The sequence below is a fragment of the Haemaphysalis longicornis genome, unplaced genomic scaffold (assembly GCF_048455015.1).
Source record: "Haemaphysalis longicornis isolate Haplotype H1 unplaced genomic scaffold, Haemaphysalis longicornis Haplotype H1 scaffold_2, whole genome shotgun sequence".
NCBI classification, from domain to species: domain Eukaryota; kingdom Metazoa; phylum Arthropoda; class Arachnida; order Ixodida; family Ixodidae; genus Haemaphysalis; species Haemaphysalis longicornis.
In genome coordinates this window covers 39,361,998-39,377,950 of record NW_027526295.1, presented here as the reverse complement: position 1 = coordinate 39,377,950, position 15,953 = coordinate 39,361,998, and the positions used below count along the sequence as shown (strand labels likewise).

At 49.3% G+C, this 15,953-nt stretch overlaps 1 protein-coding gene across 1 annotated transcript in view; it reads right to left on the bottom strand.

Moving 5' to 3' along the window:
• Nucleotides 1–14,600: 14,600 nt before the first annotated feature.
• LOC144168836 (uncharacterized) overlaps nt 14,601–15,953 on the bottom strand; it is a 59,216-nt gene continuing 57,863 nt past the window's right edge. The window contains exon 5 of the mRNA XM_077697819.1: nt 14,601–15,764. Coding sequence (XP_077553945.1) covers nt 14,829–15,764 — 936 coding nt within the window. The 3' untranslated portion in view covers nt 14,601–14,828. The remainder of the gene's footprint in view (nt 15,765–15,953) is intronic.

Genomic DNA, 15,953 nt, shown 5'->3' with positions numbered 1-15,953 from the left:
TCGGCGCACGTTTGGACTGCAAACATAATTGGCCAAGATTGGACAAAAAAACTCCAGCGCTCGCCTTTATCGTGGAAACACTTGCTCGGACCGAGTAAGACAGGTCATAGCATACGCCCCTCCAAGGTGATGTCCAATGATTATCTCTACCAAAAATTGAAGGAAGCTCGCACTTATAGCAACAATGCTGGAGTAAAGGTCGTTGCGGAAGAGACGAAGCAAATCGGCAGCACTCATGGACTTAAACCGTCGTGATGGTCGTGAACGTTGCTTACAGATTCGCTACCATCAAGTCTTAGTGCGTTAGTGTGAACTCCCATCATGTTTTTGTAAAACACCATAAATCGCTCGAACACGGAAGACAGCACGCAGTTCACCTTCTGACGAGATATTCTCGTTTGTTTCCCACCAGCACACAAATATGTCATTGGCGAGGGCATGTAACCTCGCTGCCCTTGGACTTTCTGCATTTCTATACACGCATAAACTGAAAACCGCTGTCAAACATGGAGAACACAAGGAAAAAAATTACACCATCTTCCCGTGGGGAACCCTGATGAGGATGCGAAGCATCATCGGGGTTCTGTGTGGTTTCTTTGTGTTGCCGTTATGTTGAGTGAACTGGTGTTAAGTAGCGCCAGACGGAATTCCACGTCCGGGTCCCCACCGGTGGCAAAGGCCCGCAAGTACTGTTGTGTTACGGTGAGTGGGCGGTGGCGCTCGAGGCGCCGAAACTCGTCCATCATGTTCTTGTCGATGTCGTCGTCTCTGTGGTAGAATCGGTAGTCTCCGTCAACGTTGGTGAGGTAAAGGTTGTTGACGTTGGTGCACTGGCTGAAAGCAATGAACATGCCCTCATCTTAGCAGCTTTGTTGTTGTTGTTGTTCCTTCACTATAATGGCGCATACCCAATCAGGGCATCGGCCACACATCAGTCGCTAATTCGAATGAGATTGCTGCCTAGGTAGATGATTCGAGGAAAAGTTAGAAAATTTTGGAAGCTTTTTCCTTCTTGTGTTTGAGCAATCGAGATCGGAAGTTAGTCAATATTGAAACAAAGTAAATAAAGAAAGAAAGAAAGAAAGAAAGAAAGAAGAAGAAGAAGAAGAAGGAGCAGGATGATAATAATAGTAATATAATAAAAAAACGGCAATAGATACGTTTGGAGGGATCTGGTGGGGTTCCAGAAAAAGATACGAATTAGGTTGTGAATCTTTTGGAATTTTCTATGAAGCGCAGAAAAGCAGAAAAAACATCCCGGTGGCCATACCCAGTTTCTGAAGCCCCAAATGATAAAAGAGCCGGCACTGATAATGCCAACCCCAGGCGATGAAGCGGCACCTCAAGGAGCTGACGTCTGAGGTTTGAAAATTGTCGACAGGACAAAAGGAAATGGTCGACAGACTCTTCTTCATTACAGTAACTGCACATGGCAGACTGCGCCAGACGAGACCTGTGGAGGTATCTATTCAACTGGGGCACACGACATCGAAAGCTCGTTACTATCACCTCCAGGTCGCGTGAGGGGCACCAATTCAGTTTCCAGGAGAATTTTAGATGACAAAAATCTCGCATCGAGAATAGGACTGATTCGTGCTGCCTTTGCAGTTTCAACAATCTACGCAACCTTGCGGCGGCTTTGTCTTCTCCTCCTTCTTCTTCAGTGGTTCTCCTACAAGAAGATGACGACGGTGATTGAACGCGAAGCTATCTTGTGATGAATTCTTCGGTTGGCCAATCCCTCGGGTCATTCTTGCAAAATCTTCATCAGAAGCGCCACGGACGGGAAGAGAGCAACGCACACACCCTCCTCTTCGCAGCTTTGTCTTATTCTCCTTCTTCGTCTTCAGCGGTTCCCCTACGGGAAGATGACGACGGTGGTTGAACGTAAAGCTATCTCGTGATGGATTCTTTGGTTGGCCATTCCCTAGGGGTATCCTGCCACAACCATCATCAGAGGCACTGCGGACGGGGCACTGACACGGGACATCCCCCTCTAACGTTTTCAGTTTGTTTCCGTTGACGTTCAGCTTCGCGTGCCTTCGTTGTATCAGTAGCTTCTTGACGTAGTTTGAATGAGTCGACGACATAAGGTGCGTTCGTAAGACTTGCTCCAGTCTCGGTTTTCTAGCACAGTGGGAAGAGCGCCGCGTACCTCTCGTTACGGCCAGAAGGTCGTGGAATCAAAACCGGGCGCCGCTAGTTCTTTTTTATATAGTGTAGGGGGAGAGGTGCGGACAACGAACGGACACAGGACATAGCCCCGAGCAAGAGATGCTTTGCATCTAAAACTGTTGCTCAAGCTAAAAAAAATTTCTCGTGTAGCCGTTCCAGCAGGTAAGTTGCTTTTAATCTGGGAGGAATTCACAGCTACTCGATGATCAAGAACTAGAGGGGGCTGCCGTGGCTACAGCGATAATTGCGGCAACGGCTTTCCTTTGATTTCGCCCAGTTCCGCGCTTTACGCGCACCGTCCTCTGAGCAAACGACAATCATTCTTCCAATGGCGAGTAAATGCGAAACTTCTGATATCTGCGCTATCGCCGCGATCAGCCAATAGCGCTACTTGTGGAAGAGGAATCACTGGTGGCGATGGGTTTAAAACATGTGAAAAAAGAGTCGCCGGTACCTAGGAGCAGACAAGCGGTGCTGAGTAAAGCGGCTTTATCGTATTGAAAACCGAGTGGTTTAACCACGTACACTTTCCGTGTACAAAGCGGTACAGATACCATGCCCACACTGTTTTACCTATTATACTATACACATCCATGTACAGTGCGTTAGTAGGTAGAGATGTGCTGAAGGAAGTGAAAAAGGTGCAAGTACCGGGTTAATGTTCAACTATTTTAAACCGTTTTCTTGATGGGAGTGATGACGCCCCTGACGAAAATGAATGCATTTCCACACAGACTGCATTTCCTCATTTCCCTCTAGTTTGAATAAAAATGAGGGAACATCATTTTAACGCGTAAGATTTCAAGATAGTGAAGCTCTACGCGAGCTTCATGACCATGACCGCGTTTTAGTCAACAATTGCCGCTGATTCGCTTTTTCTTGGCTGCCGCAATAACTTTCGCTCCATCATTCTTGGCTGTGAGGAGGCGCTGCTCAACGGACAGGGGTCGGCAGGTCGGAGCGAGGAAGACGAGGTGTGTGCGAAGGCCGAAGAAGGGTGCGAGAGGGAAAGAGAAGGAAGAAGAGGTGGCGAGCGCTGGAGGCAGGAAGCAGGTGGTTCCAGAAGCTCTCGGCTGGGCGAGAACGCCTAGGGGGTCTTCGTCACGGAGCCGCACATTCCTCCTGGAAGCTCTCAGCTGGTCGTCAACGCCCAGGAGATCTTCAGACCGAGCAACACCTGGTCTCTTCCAGTCGAGTCTGTCCACGGAACACCCGGGCCGAATACGACGTGTTGTTCATCGGGCACAGCACCGGCATCGACAAGGGCACCGAGCCCAGCGCACCGAGCCTTGCGCACCGAGTCAACTCCCCAACTGTGACCTACACGTGAGCGCGAACAATTTGGAGTGGGACTTTTCGCAGGGGACTTTGCTACCATAGGACTGTTGTGATTAGATTAGCTGGATTTCATTTGTGCGCGTTATTTTGTAATTTGTCCCGTCAATATAACTTGGTCTTTGTCCGTAGCCAAATCGTCTCTACTCTTGTCCGCCCGGTAAATTTTAACCTCCTCATCCACAAAACAACCTGCATCACATTGGCATAAGCGTGAGATTCCTTCGATTGAATAGCGAAGCTGTTTTGCAAATCGTAATTTATGCTGTGCGAAGTAAAAATACCAAGAAATTTCTGTGCGCCCACACGTACGCGGGGGACTCGCGGTGACAAAACCAAGTTAGCGAAACCAAGAAAATGCCTTGCGTGCGTGTTTGCGGGCCTCGCGGTGACCGCCCAGGGTCCCCTGCGCACCGGTGGCAAACCAAGCTTACCCACTTGGGGAGATGAGCAAAGGTTGCGCCGACCGCAAGGAAGTTCTGACCAAAAAATTCTGAAAGAGTCAGAAAAATTCTGACCGCTCGCGTGTGCGTGTCTCGCGGCGACCACCCAGCGCCATCGGCGCACGTTTGCTGGCCAAGCATACCCACTTCTGAGGCTGGTCAGGACTGGCCAGAAAAAAATGTCCAGCCTTCACCATTATCGTAGCAGCCCTTGCTCGGAACGTGAAAGACAGATCATAGAGCAGGCCCTTTATGGTGATGTCCCATGATTATCACTTCCAAGTGAGTAAAGCTCACACTCATTGCAACAGTGATGAAGTAAATGCGTCCTCTTGTTTGTTGTGTCCTTGCACATGTTAAAACGGTGATTCGAAACCACTTTGCCCCGATTTCATATTTCCTCCACACACATCCGTCGTATTCCCGCAAAGCATTCAAAAACCATATAACATGATTTTGGTAATTCCAGGGGTTTCATCCGCATACAAATGCGCCATTACGAAATGTCGGCTCTTTTTACCGTCAATTTTGAAGGGAGACCAGTAATGATGAAGAGAAAAGGTATGTGCGACGAAGTTCCAGCTCAAATAGAAAAGCAGAAAGTGAACTGATTAAGGGACGCGGAGAGAGGACACTACGCTATATATTAAAATAACGAAGTTGCTGCAATGGCGGTATGTAATACGGTTTGTGGAGATGTTCAGAAATTGTGAAAAGTGATAAAGTAGATCACAGTAGATGATTGCAGAGATTATTCAAGGAAGAGCAAGGAGGAAGTAAGTGAAAGAGTGCGGAACTTTATTGAGACGAGCTTAAGGCAGTAATGGCTGGGCACCCAATAGGTTGGAGCGTCTTCTAGTCCGGGAGGACCTGGTTCGCGCTGGCTGGCCTGGCGCTGTCCACCAGCCTACGCTGGATCGAGAGATCGGTGCTGGCCAGCTGGAGTGCCCACTGCTCGTCGGTTGAGTAATGATTGGGGGTGAGGGATGACGTTTGCACACCCCTGTGCCATGTGGTACAGGTTGCCCGGTCTGGGACATAATTACAGATATGACACAGGGTACATGGCATGGAGGTGAGCGCTGCGAAGATAGTTCATGTGAACTAGGCCAAAGCCAGTCGCCTTGGCTCTGGATAAATGGTGATGTGGTAGAAGGAACTTTCGTCGTTCGTGACAGCACTGCGATAGGATATTGGTGTTTCATGAAAGAGATATATGCTTGGTTGCGCAAAGGGGCTATTTGTAGCCGATTTTTTGAGAAACGGCCTAAAGGGAAAGAACGCCGCCAGCGGCATGTTCCGCCTCGTTTCTATCGAACGGCTCGTGTCCAGGGATCCAGAAGATGTGTGGTAGCCGGCAGGGAGTACACCTTTCGCCGACTTTAGAGGCCCGCCCGTGATATGCCACCGAGGAGGAAGTAGCGGCAAGAGGCTCTGTAGTCGTTCCTTACAGTAAGGTAATCGGTACCAGTGGTGGCGGCCAAAGCAACGGCGAGTTCTTTTGCTGCCCGAGTGAATGTTGGAGTAACTGTACTGTACGTCAGTTCTGCGCCGTTGTCGTCGGTTACAAACATTGCATATGCAGGGCGTAGGTCATTGTTGCAGTTGATCATACGTTCAAAGCACTTCTGGTATACCTATGCCCATCCACTTCATATTTCATTTTATATATCTACCTACATGGACCCCCACGACAAGCATCCCAGTTCGCATGGTTTTTATCCTACCCCTTCCCGGACGGTACGACTAAACGCACCAGCGGCGCTACATCAGTATTGGCTGACGGCCGGCGTTTTAAGCAGGCACACTTCTCTTCAGTTGGGACGAATTCACAGCTACTCGACGGGAGCGAACTTAAGGATGCCCCAGCGGTGGCTCCTCATGCTCTTGTGGCGGCTTCCCGTTGTATTCGCACTTTTCGAACCTCTTTTCGTTTACGCTTCTTCAATTATTGCTCTTCTCCCTCCAAGCGGAGGAAACACTTTCGTCAGAGAGCCAGTTACAAGTGCGACTACTGATAAAGGCGCTAGCAACGCTATACGCCGATTGTTGTAATTGTGAAAGAGATCTTGGTGGTTCCGAGGAGCAGTTTAACAGCAGTGACGAGTAAAGTAAAATTCACAGCGTGTTTTATTTACATCGCCCGAAAAACGATGCGGGGAGGCCCGGCCGGAAAGTAAAAAATTCACCCGCATTTCCCCGAAGGGGAGCATGGGGAAGTGCGAATGCACCGGTGATGCTATGAGGGGGAGTTGTGTTGAACTGTGTTGGCATTCGCCCGTTAGTTGCATTTAACACCCCGCGTGATCAAGTGGGGATTCACACACCCCGTTAGTCCCTCTCTGGAAATCTTGGTGAATTAAAGTGTATGTTCCAGAGGGAATGAAATCGCACGCACGCACGCACGCACGCACGCACGCACACACACACACACACACACACACACACACACACACACCCACACACACGCACGCACGCACGCACGCACGCACGCACGCACGCACACACACACACACACACACACACACGCACGCACGCACGCACGCACGCACGCACGCACGCACGCACGCACACACACACACACACACACACACAAGTAAAGTGCCACAGTATTTATTTCCACATCAGCACCTACCGGTGTTATCGATGTACTCGACCGCCACGAGCAGCGCTTTATGGTCGCTGATAGGCGACCGATCTCGACGGAGGCGCGCGCTCGACTGAACTGCCGCGTGGCGCGCCGAAGAGCGCGCGACAGCAGGCGAGCGAAGGGGAGAGAAGGCGAGAGTGCACGACGTTACGTGGCGTACTACGTCATTGCGCCGTTGCTACACACGCTCCCCTCCGCTCCGCGCCGTTGCCATGGGCGAGGAGGCGCGCGATAACACCTGTGCTGCGGACGGACGGCGGTCGACGAAATTCAGGGTCGTTTATAAAGTGCATTCGCACTTAAAAAAATCACTTCAGGGACGACCGAGCCCCCCCTGTATCAGGCATATAGCGGAAAACGCACAGAGCGTAGATGACGTTATTATCTCGAATATTACAGGAACAACACTACATCAAATAAAGTTACGAACAGCATAAAAACAAAGCAGGGATAACATAGCATAAAACTAACACGTTAAACGCTGAATGCAGGTATGCGTAATTAGAGAGGAAGAAAGAAAGAAAAATATGTACACAACATCATATTTCAAAAGGTAAGGTCAACTAGTGAATTTGTTTCGGGAATTACACCCTTTGACTACAATTTATTCAAAAGAGAGGGTAAGGTGTGTCGGAGCACTTCTAAGGTCAACCAGGGAGTTCAACTTTTTTTGTGCTTAAGCTTCTTCAATTACCGCTCTTCTTCCTCCAAGCGGACGAAACACTTTCGGCACAGAGCAAGTTACAAATGAAACTACTCATATCGGTGCCAGCGACGCTATATACCGATTGCGCTAATTGTAAAAGCGACTTCAGTGGAGCCGGAGAGGAGTTAATAATGTCACGTAGACAAAGAGGACGCAGCTGTCCTAAAGGAAAAACAAGTTTAATGGAGCGAACTTTTGCTGCCCTAACTACTCAAAGAATACACAGGCGGCGAAGCATCAGTAAACAAAGTGACCGGCATAGGCGAATCTCGGCGAATCAAATGGTTCGTCGTCGGCTCTACTGGAATTTATCTTGGGGAGCACGTGTTTCCGGAACCGTCGAAAAACATCCAGAACAAAGAAGATCATTCCAGGCGCCTCACGTAAGTTCGGAACGCTCTCGCTATCTGAAGAGATAACACTGGTGGCATAGAAAGAAAGAATGAAAAAGGCGCTTTCCTTGGCACACAGATAACAGAGATCGACGCAGCCGGGCGGTAAAAGCGAAACATAAACAAACCCAATGCATGGTTTGCGAAAATTCCCCTCTAGGAGTGCATCGACCCGATTTTAACATAAGCGGCAGTCCGAACAAATAAAAATAAACGTTTATCATCGTGCGTAGAAACATTTTCAGCGAACGACGTGGACGACTTCGGGCCACGTGCGTCATCGTGACGTTCCGTAATCACCATCGGGGATCACATCGTAGGTAAGTTGACCAACACGTTGTAGTATCCGGTAGGTTCCGACATATCGTTGTAGAACCACGGCATCGTATGAGAGTCCAAACCCACACACGATTTTCTGGGTGGTACTCGGCGTCTATGCGTCGGAGGTTGTAGCCTCTCGCATTCACTATAGGTGCTGGTCCGTTAAGTGAACTCGAGCGAGCTGGAGGGTCTCCTTCGCACGCTGAAGGTATCCTTGGACGTCGGCGTTGAGGTCGTCTTCTTCCACGTGCGGAAGCATGGCGTCAAGCATCGCAGTCTGCCGTTTCCCATAGAAAAGCTCGAGCGGTGTCATATGCGTAATTTCCTGGATAGCCGTGTTGTACACAAACGTGACATACGGTAGCACTTCATCCCCGGTCATGTTCTACGTCGACGTACACAGAGAGCATATCCGCGATCGCTTGTTCAGACGTTCCGTGAGTCCGTTCGTTTGGGGGTGGTATGCCATCGTTCTTCGGTGATCCATGTAACTGTAGCGGAAGATTGCTTGCATAAGATCCGCAGTGAAGCCAGTTCCGCGGCACGTGATTAGGACTTGAGGGGCTCCATGTCCCAACACAACTTAGTTTATGAAGAACTTGGCGACTTGTTGTGGAGTCCCCCTCGGAGGAGCGGTGGTCTCTGCGTTGCGCATTATCTAGTCTCTCGCTACGACAATCCACTTGTGCTCGGATCGGGACGAAGGGAACGGGCCCACGGGATGCATTCCAATCTGTTGAAAGGGCCTAGATGGGACGGCGATCGGCTGCATCGGCACGTCCGGCGGGTCGTGTCGGCGGAGTTTTTCGTCTCTGGCTGTGACGGAAGCTTCGAACGTAGTGGGTGCCGTCGGATGTAAGTCGGGGCCAGTAGTACTTCACCTTGATTTTTCTAATGGTGCGTGCTGTGCCGAGATGTCCGGAAGACCAGTCATCTTGGCATCCTTACAAAATGTTATCACGAACGTCTGTGGCGAAGACGAGTAGATAATTCGTTCTTGTTCTGGGGGTAAATTCTTCTTCATGAGGATGGAGCTGAATGCTGGTAAGTTTGGTTTCAACGCCCTAGGCACGGCGATATTGCGTCCTTCGAGGTAGTCGATCATGACGCGTTAGTCGGCGTCGGCACGCTGCTGGGCGGCTAGAGAACTCTCCGTTACGACTCCGCAAAACGCGCTGTCTTCATCGGAGTCCTATGGTGGTAAGTCGACCAAAGCACGGGACGGTAGTCGGCGTCAGAGTGTTTTCTGCCGGATTTGTAGGCGATTCTAACATCGAACTCTTGCAGGTGCAAGCTCTGACGCCCAAGACGGCCAGAGGGGTTGTTGAAATTAGCCAGCCAACACAGCGCATGGTGGTCTGTCACAACCTTGAGTGGTCTAACATACCCGTTTAGGTAAAATTTGAAAATGGCCTATATTTGAGAGGTACCCTTTCTCAGAGGGTGGGGAAGGTTTTTCTCCTCCATCGACAGATCACAGCTGGCAAAGGCGATCAGTTTTTCGCAACCGCTTTCTTTTGGACGGGGAAGGTACCTAAGCTTGAATTTCTGACACCCGTGTGCATTTCCGTTTCGGCGTTTTCATCTAAATGAGCGAGCACGGAAGGATTTTGCAGGCGTTGTTGCAGCTCGCCGAATGCTTTTTCTGGGGCACTTTCTCAGATGAAAGGGGTGCTATCATTGGTCAGGCGCGTCAGTGGTTATGCAATGCGTGCAAAGTGTGCGACGAAGCGCCGGTAGTATGCGCGCAGTTCGAGAAATCTTCGCACGCACTTTTGTTTTTCGGTCTTGGGAAGTTCGCTATTGCTGAAGTTTTTGCCGGGTCAGGCAGGACTCCCGCGGTGTTGACGACATAACCCGAAAACGTGAGCTCCTCGTAAGCGAAGCGGCACTTTTCAGGCTTCAGCGTCAACCCTGACGAGCGAATAGCTTCGAGTGAAGACTCAAGCCTTGCAAGGTGTTCATCGAAAGTCCGGGCGAATACCACAACGTCGTCAGGTATACGAGGCAGGCGTGCCAGTTAACGCCCGCTAGCACAGGACGCATGACTCTTTGAAACGTTGTTGGCGCCGTGCCCAGCCCAAACGGCATCACCTTAAATTCGTATAGGCCGTCCGGGGTTATAAATGCAGTCTTCTCTCGGTGTCTCTCGTCCACTTCAATAATCCAGTAGCCGGTCTTCAGATCCCTCGATGAGAAGTACTTTGCATGGCAGAGGTGGTCGAGGGCGTCGTGGATTCGTAGCAGCGGATACACGTCCCTCTTGGTAATTTTGTTCAGTCGTCAATAGTCAACGCCGAACCTTAATGGGCCGTCTTTTCTAGATGCGACGCTTAGAGGAGCATCTCTTTCCGGCGGCCCTTTCCTGCGTGCGTCCGTCGTCTACGTCCGCACAGCTGCGTCTCTCCTCCCCAAACCTCCTCTCCTCTCTCCAATAGCGAACACTCTCTCCCAACATCTGCAGTCCCGCTGCGCGGGGCACCGCGCGCGGCTGCGCACTGTGTGCATGTGCAGTACTCTCTCTCTCCGCGTTCTCCTCTGCTTCGGGCGCACTGCGCATAGAAGCGAAGTGCCGCGCTCCGGCCGGTCTCTTAGTCGACGGTCGTCCGTGCTTGCGCGTGCGCTTGATCTCTTGCCGTACACGACGATTGCTTGATGCGACGCGAATAGAACCACCTTCAGCGTCGCATCACACCAGGGTTCCCGCGAGGGGAGGTGGGCGTAATTTTTTTTCTTCACCAGTACGACCAGCGCAGCCTGGGCGCTTTGTGATGGCTGTATAATGTCGTCACTGAGTATGTCGTCGACTTTGCTCTGGATGGCTTCCCGCTCGTATGAATAGACGGGGTATGGTGTCTGTTGGGTAGGTCAGGATCAATCATCGGTATTATTTGGTACATCGCTAGAGGTGCCTTACGTAATTTTGATCTCGACAAGAAATACTCGCACTACCGACGCAGCAAAGCCAGTAATTTGTTCCGTTTTTCTTGCGGGATTGAGGTATTCAAGTCGAAGGGTTGCAGAAGCTTGAAAGTATCTTCGGATGCGCGTTGAAAGCCTGTGACCGCGATCACATCACTTACTTCTTGCGTTTATGCGATGAACGCAATTGCATTGCCCTTGTTTTAATGCTTGTACTCCTCTGTGAAATTATTTGCCAAAACGTGCGATTGGCTTTGCTTAAAGCACTCAATGCCTCTTGCGACGGAGACACCGCGGTTGAGGAGCAACCTATGGTCACTCTCTATGATAGCGTCGACGCCAGGAACACCATCTTCAGAGCCCATCGTGATCATCAAGTTTGCGCGGGATGGCAGGTTGACATGATCATTGGCGATGCTAACAGCAGCACGATGTTTGTGGGTGGGTTCCGGCAACATGGAGCCTTCGGCCGAAAAATGGATTGACGTGGTCTGCAGATCAATTATTGCACCGTTGTCCGTCAAAAAGTCCATTCCCAGAATCACGTCGCGGGAGCAGTCAGACAAAATAACAAATGCAGCTCGGTACGACGTGCTGTCTATGGTGACGCGTGATGTGCACGTTCTAATTGGCGTTACGAGATGGCCTCTTGCTGTGCGCATGTGCGGACCGGCTATCTGGTCGTAACTTTCTTCAGCTTAGATGCGAATGATCTGCTCATCACTATGTAGTCCGCTCCCGTGCCTATGAGGGCGACTACATCAAAGCCGTCGATGGACAACTGGACTTCGGACACCACCTTCATCGGGTTGCGGGAGCGTCGGGGGGTCGTATCTCGGCTTGTGGGTATTGACGGTTGAGCACTATGCGTTGCCGTTATCGTCGTCTTCTCAGCGACAGGCTTGGTCATGCATCACGCCGTGTCGTTGCCACCGTATTCAGGAGTCATCCCGGGTTAGATAGGGTCGTCGGGCTGAGGGCATGTCGTGAATTATTATCTTCGACGAGTCGTTGCTTCGTTAAAGGGTTTTCATTTTTCCGCCGTTGTGCAACTTGACTTCCAGAAGTTGCTGCTTTTAGTTTTTCCCCGCGTGGTCTGGGGGACCTTCCACGGGTAAACTCAGCATTGATTCGTCGGTTCGGCGACGCGTATGGGTAGGGCGTTTGCGAACGATTGAAACAGGCGGGTCCACGGCTGGTGTTGGACAGGTACACTTCCATATCAAATAAGCGCTGGCCGCGTCGGTGGCGGGGTGCTTCGACGGAGAACCCTCGCAAACGAAGCCTCTTGTAGGGGCAGCGACGGTAGATGTGGTCGGCCTCACCGCAGTGGTAGCACTGCGGACGATTGTCGAGCGTTCGCCACACGTCGGTTTTCCTTGGGGCGGGGGGTTGCAACGCAGGTGGTCGGGACGGGGACAGGGGACGACGGTGATGACGGGGATCGACTCTACATATGTATTTTTTCGAAAGACTGTTTCTGAATTTATAGATTTGTTTTTTTGTTGTCATGACATATATTAAGGGCACTATTTTTTTCGATGAGCAGTTCAGCTTATCACTAATATCTGTATGCACCACATCGGCTGTAAGTAAGTTGTTCGGGATATTAGTTAATGAACACATCAAGTGGAGAACTATACCAATCGTAATTCAAGAAAAGATTTTTATTACATTACTTAAACCACGTCCATTTATGGTAGACTGGAAGTCTCTCGGTACGTTTGTATATGCAAGCATGCATGCCAATAAACGGCACCAGCACGTTAACCCTGCATATTGCAGACGAAATACCGATAGCCATTTGGACAGTATACACTTCGGATGCTGAAGTATACGACCTCTCTGTTAATGCTATCGCGGTAAAAGTTACGCCAAACGTTTCAAGTAGTGTTGCCATGTCATCTACTTTATCTGTCAAAGACCGCACGTTTAAAAAAGAAAAAAGCAAACGACATAGTGGGTATTTTCGTGTTTACTAATGTTTGGATTTCGGTCGGTTGAATTCCCAAATTTTGGTTCTTGCTTGGAACACACGGAATATGCGTTCCGTGCGTTCCAAACAACATGAGCGAGATTTTTAGAAACAAAACCGGAAAACGTCTTGTGTTTTGGAACCATGCGTGACTACAAAAAAGAATACTGCTGTGCAGTAAATTCACTTATGCATCACCCCGGGCATAATCTCCGTCAAAAATTCAAAGCACCAGTAACTACCGTAAATGGCACCGGTAACTACTTCTACCGTTCACCTGCATTGGTGTGCGGTAACTGTTTTATTAAACATCACACACAGGCTGCGAAGGCCGAGTTCTCGTCCTCTGCACCCGCCCGCGCCAGGGAAAACGGCGAAACGGCGAAAACGGCGAAACAGCCTCTTCGGAATTACGCTCTCTCCGGGCGATTGGAATGGCCGGAGCAACGGCGCACCGCCGGTAGTTGATCGCGGAGGCCACGAGTGAGCAAACATTTTTACTCGGCGAGAGGATGGCGGTGCTTGTTGTCGTTCCGGTATATGCCGACATCCGGCCGCCAGCTGGGGCTGAGCAGTAGAAGAGTGCGGTGAAGGGGATAGTTTCGACATATGATGCCAAAAGAAATACCGACGACAACACGAGCCACCCAGTATAAGCTTCGATTGAAAAAGCCGTATTGCCCTTATAATAGCGTCTACGGCACGGAGAAGCTCACCGCAACCACAGGCTCGACTGAACACTGTATAATCACCTCACGTGTATGTCGAACCCACTGCCGCGTTTTTATTTATTGTCGGGTTTACCGCGCCGAGGCAACGCAGGCGATGAGGCGCGCCGTAGTGTATGGCTCCAGATTAATTTTGACCACCTGGGTATCTTCAACTTGCGCGGAAATCTCGTACACACGGGCGTTTTTGCTTTTCGCCTCCATCAGAAACGCGACGGCCGCTTGCATTTCAGTTCAGGCTTATGCGGATGGCATTCCCACCCTCGATTATAGTGAAGCTCCATTTTCTGGTGGTGGTGGTGGTGCCAAAAGAGATGGCTCATACCCACTCAGGGGGATTGGCCAGGAAAGGGGCGCTCACAGAGAGAAATTACAAGGTAATTAAAGAAAGACATTTAAGGAGGTAAATAAAATATGAGGGAAATATATACAGAAAAAAAAAAACTGCTCAAACATGAGACGTAGCAACAGGAAGTGTTGAAACCAACATAAAATAAAATAAAAAAATAAAGGAAAGAAAACATGAAAAGTACGTAGAGAAATAAAACAAGAAGGGAAGCTGGCGAAGGAGAGGCAGTGGGCGGGAAGGCACTGATAGTAGCGATCATACACGCAGGGATCTTTTTGAGGGAAGCCCGGCATGGCCTGGGGCTAGCACGGGAGACGGCCAGATTCTGTGTTACACTCAGCTTACTGCACGTGGTTCAAGTTATCCTTGGGAAAAATTTCTTCTTTCACCTTGCCCGAAAAGTACTTTTATTTTACAACGACTGCAAGGACCTTATCTAGTTGTCTAGGATCGTCCCCTTCTTTGGCCCTAAACGCGCCATGTGTATAATATGATCGATTCAGAAAGAAATTGACCAATCGGTGCATTTGTCATTGTCTTTTCTGTTGGACTGGTGAATTTTCTGTGTTTGTTTTCAGAAAAAAAAACCACGCTGCAGAAGGTATATTTGTCGGGAACTTTATTTGAAGTAATTCGGGGCAGAGTACATATTCCTTGTTTAATGAGATTGTTTTTGTTTCCCTTTTCTGTGTGTGCGTTCCCAAGTAAGCCACGATTGACCCAACAGCTCGTTTCTTAAACACTGTTTTGTTTTTAAGTTTTTCTTCATTATTCATGCAGAAATTATAAATTTTTGGGAAGTATTAGCAAAAAATAGGGTCTCAAAATCAAATCATGTGAGAACCTCCAACTTTAAAAATAGCTTATCTTCCTTCGTATAACCATTCTCCTCAATGTAGCTTGACTCAAACTTGGCGCCCTTTAAATAAACCCGTTCATTGCTACCCTTTAGCGGTCTAGCGAAGAATTTGATATGCTCCCCGGCTAGGGTTGGCTTATGAGTAGCGCATTCTTCCTTTTGCGTTTCCGGATGGATAAGGCACAGCTTCAACCTATTCGTAAATGGCCAATCAAGAAATTCATCGTTTCTGCCTTTGTTCAGCTGAAACACCAAGTAAAGGTTCACATGACCATCCTCAGCTTTCATATAAATTCCCCAAGATATTAAATAGTGCTTTAGATATGCTTTTTCCCCCATTTCCGACTTCCTACCTGTTTCTATTGCTTTTGCTTTGTATCCTGCGTATCCTGTTAGAGTCCACCGGTGTGTTGTCGGATTAATTGCCACCGTTGATATTACTGAGGATAACATCGTCGTCATTGCTTCTGTTTTTTCATTCAAAAGAGCTTTCACCTCACGTGTCTTACTGTCCAGAGATTCTAAAGTGCTGGCTGTGGCTGCTCTCAATTTTTTCTGGAGTGTGTCGTTGAAACGGTTGAGCTGATGGCCAATTTCTACAAGTTTGTTCTTCTGGGAATCAAGCTCCTCTATTAGCTTCGCAAGCTTTACGTCTAGTGCGTCAACCTGGCTTGTAACATTCTTTTCAAACTTTACCAGTTGTTCACTTTCCTTTTCGGCTGGGACGAGTGGTTTTTCTGGCACTGAATCCTCAACAGGCGCCGTACATTTGAGCGTACATTCGTCCCGACATACTACGGTTGCTAAGCATAGGAAGAATCTTGACAGGCGCAGTAGCGGAGAATAATTAGCGGCTTCTTCATCTGGGAGGATTACTCGACAGCCGCTGCTTTCGTTCCGGCAGGGAATCTGCGGTATAAAAAGAACGCGACAAATGTTAGTATACAAAGAACCTACAGCTCCTGACTGGTTCAAGTACAGGCTGTTTGGCAGGCATTTCATGAATGCGTTTGTGCTCTTTAAAAAGTTCTCTTGGCAGTGCCGGGCAGCGAAAAATAAAAGTGTAATACGCTTCAACGCGAGCTATTACAAAAAGAT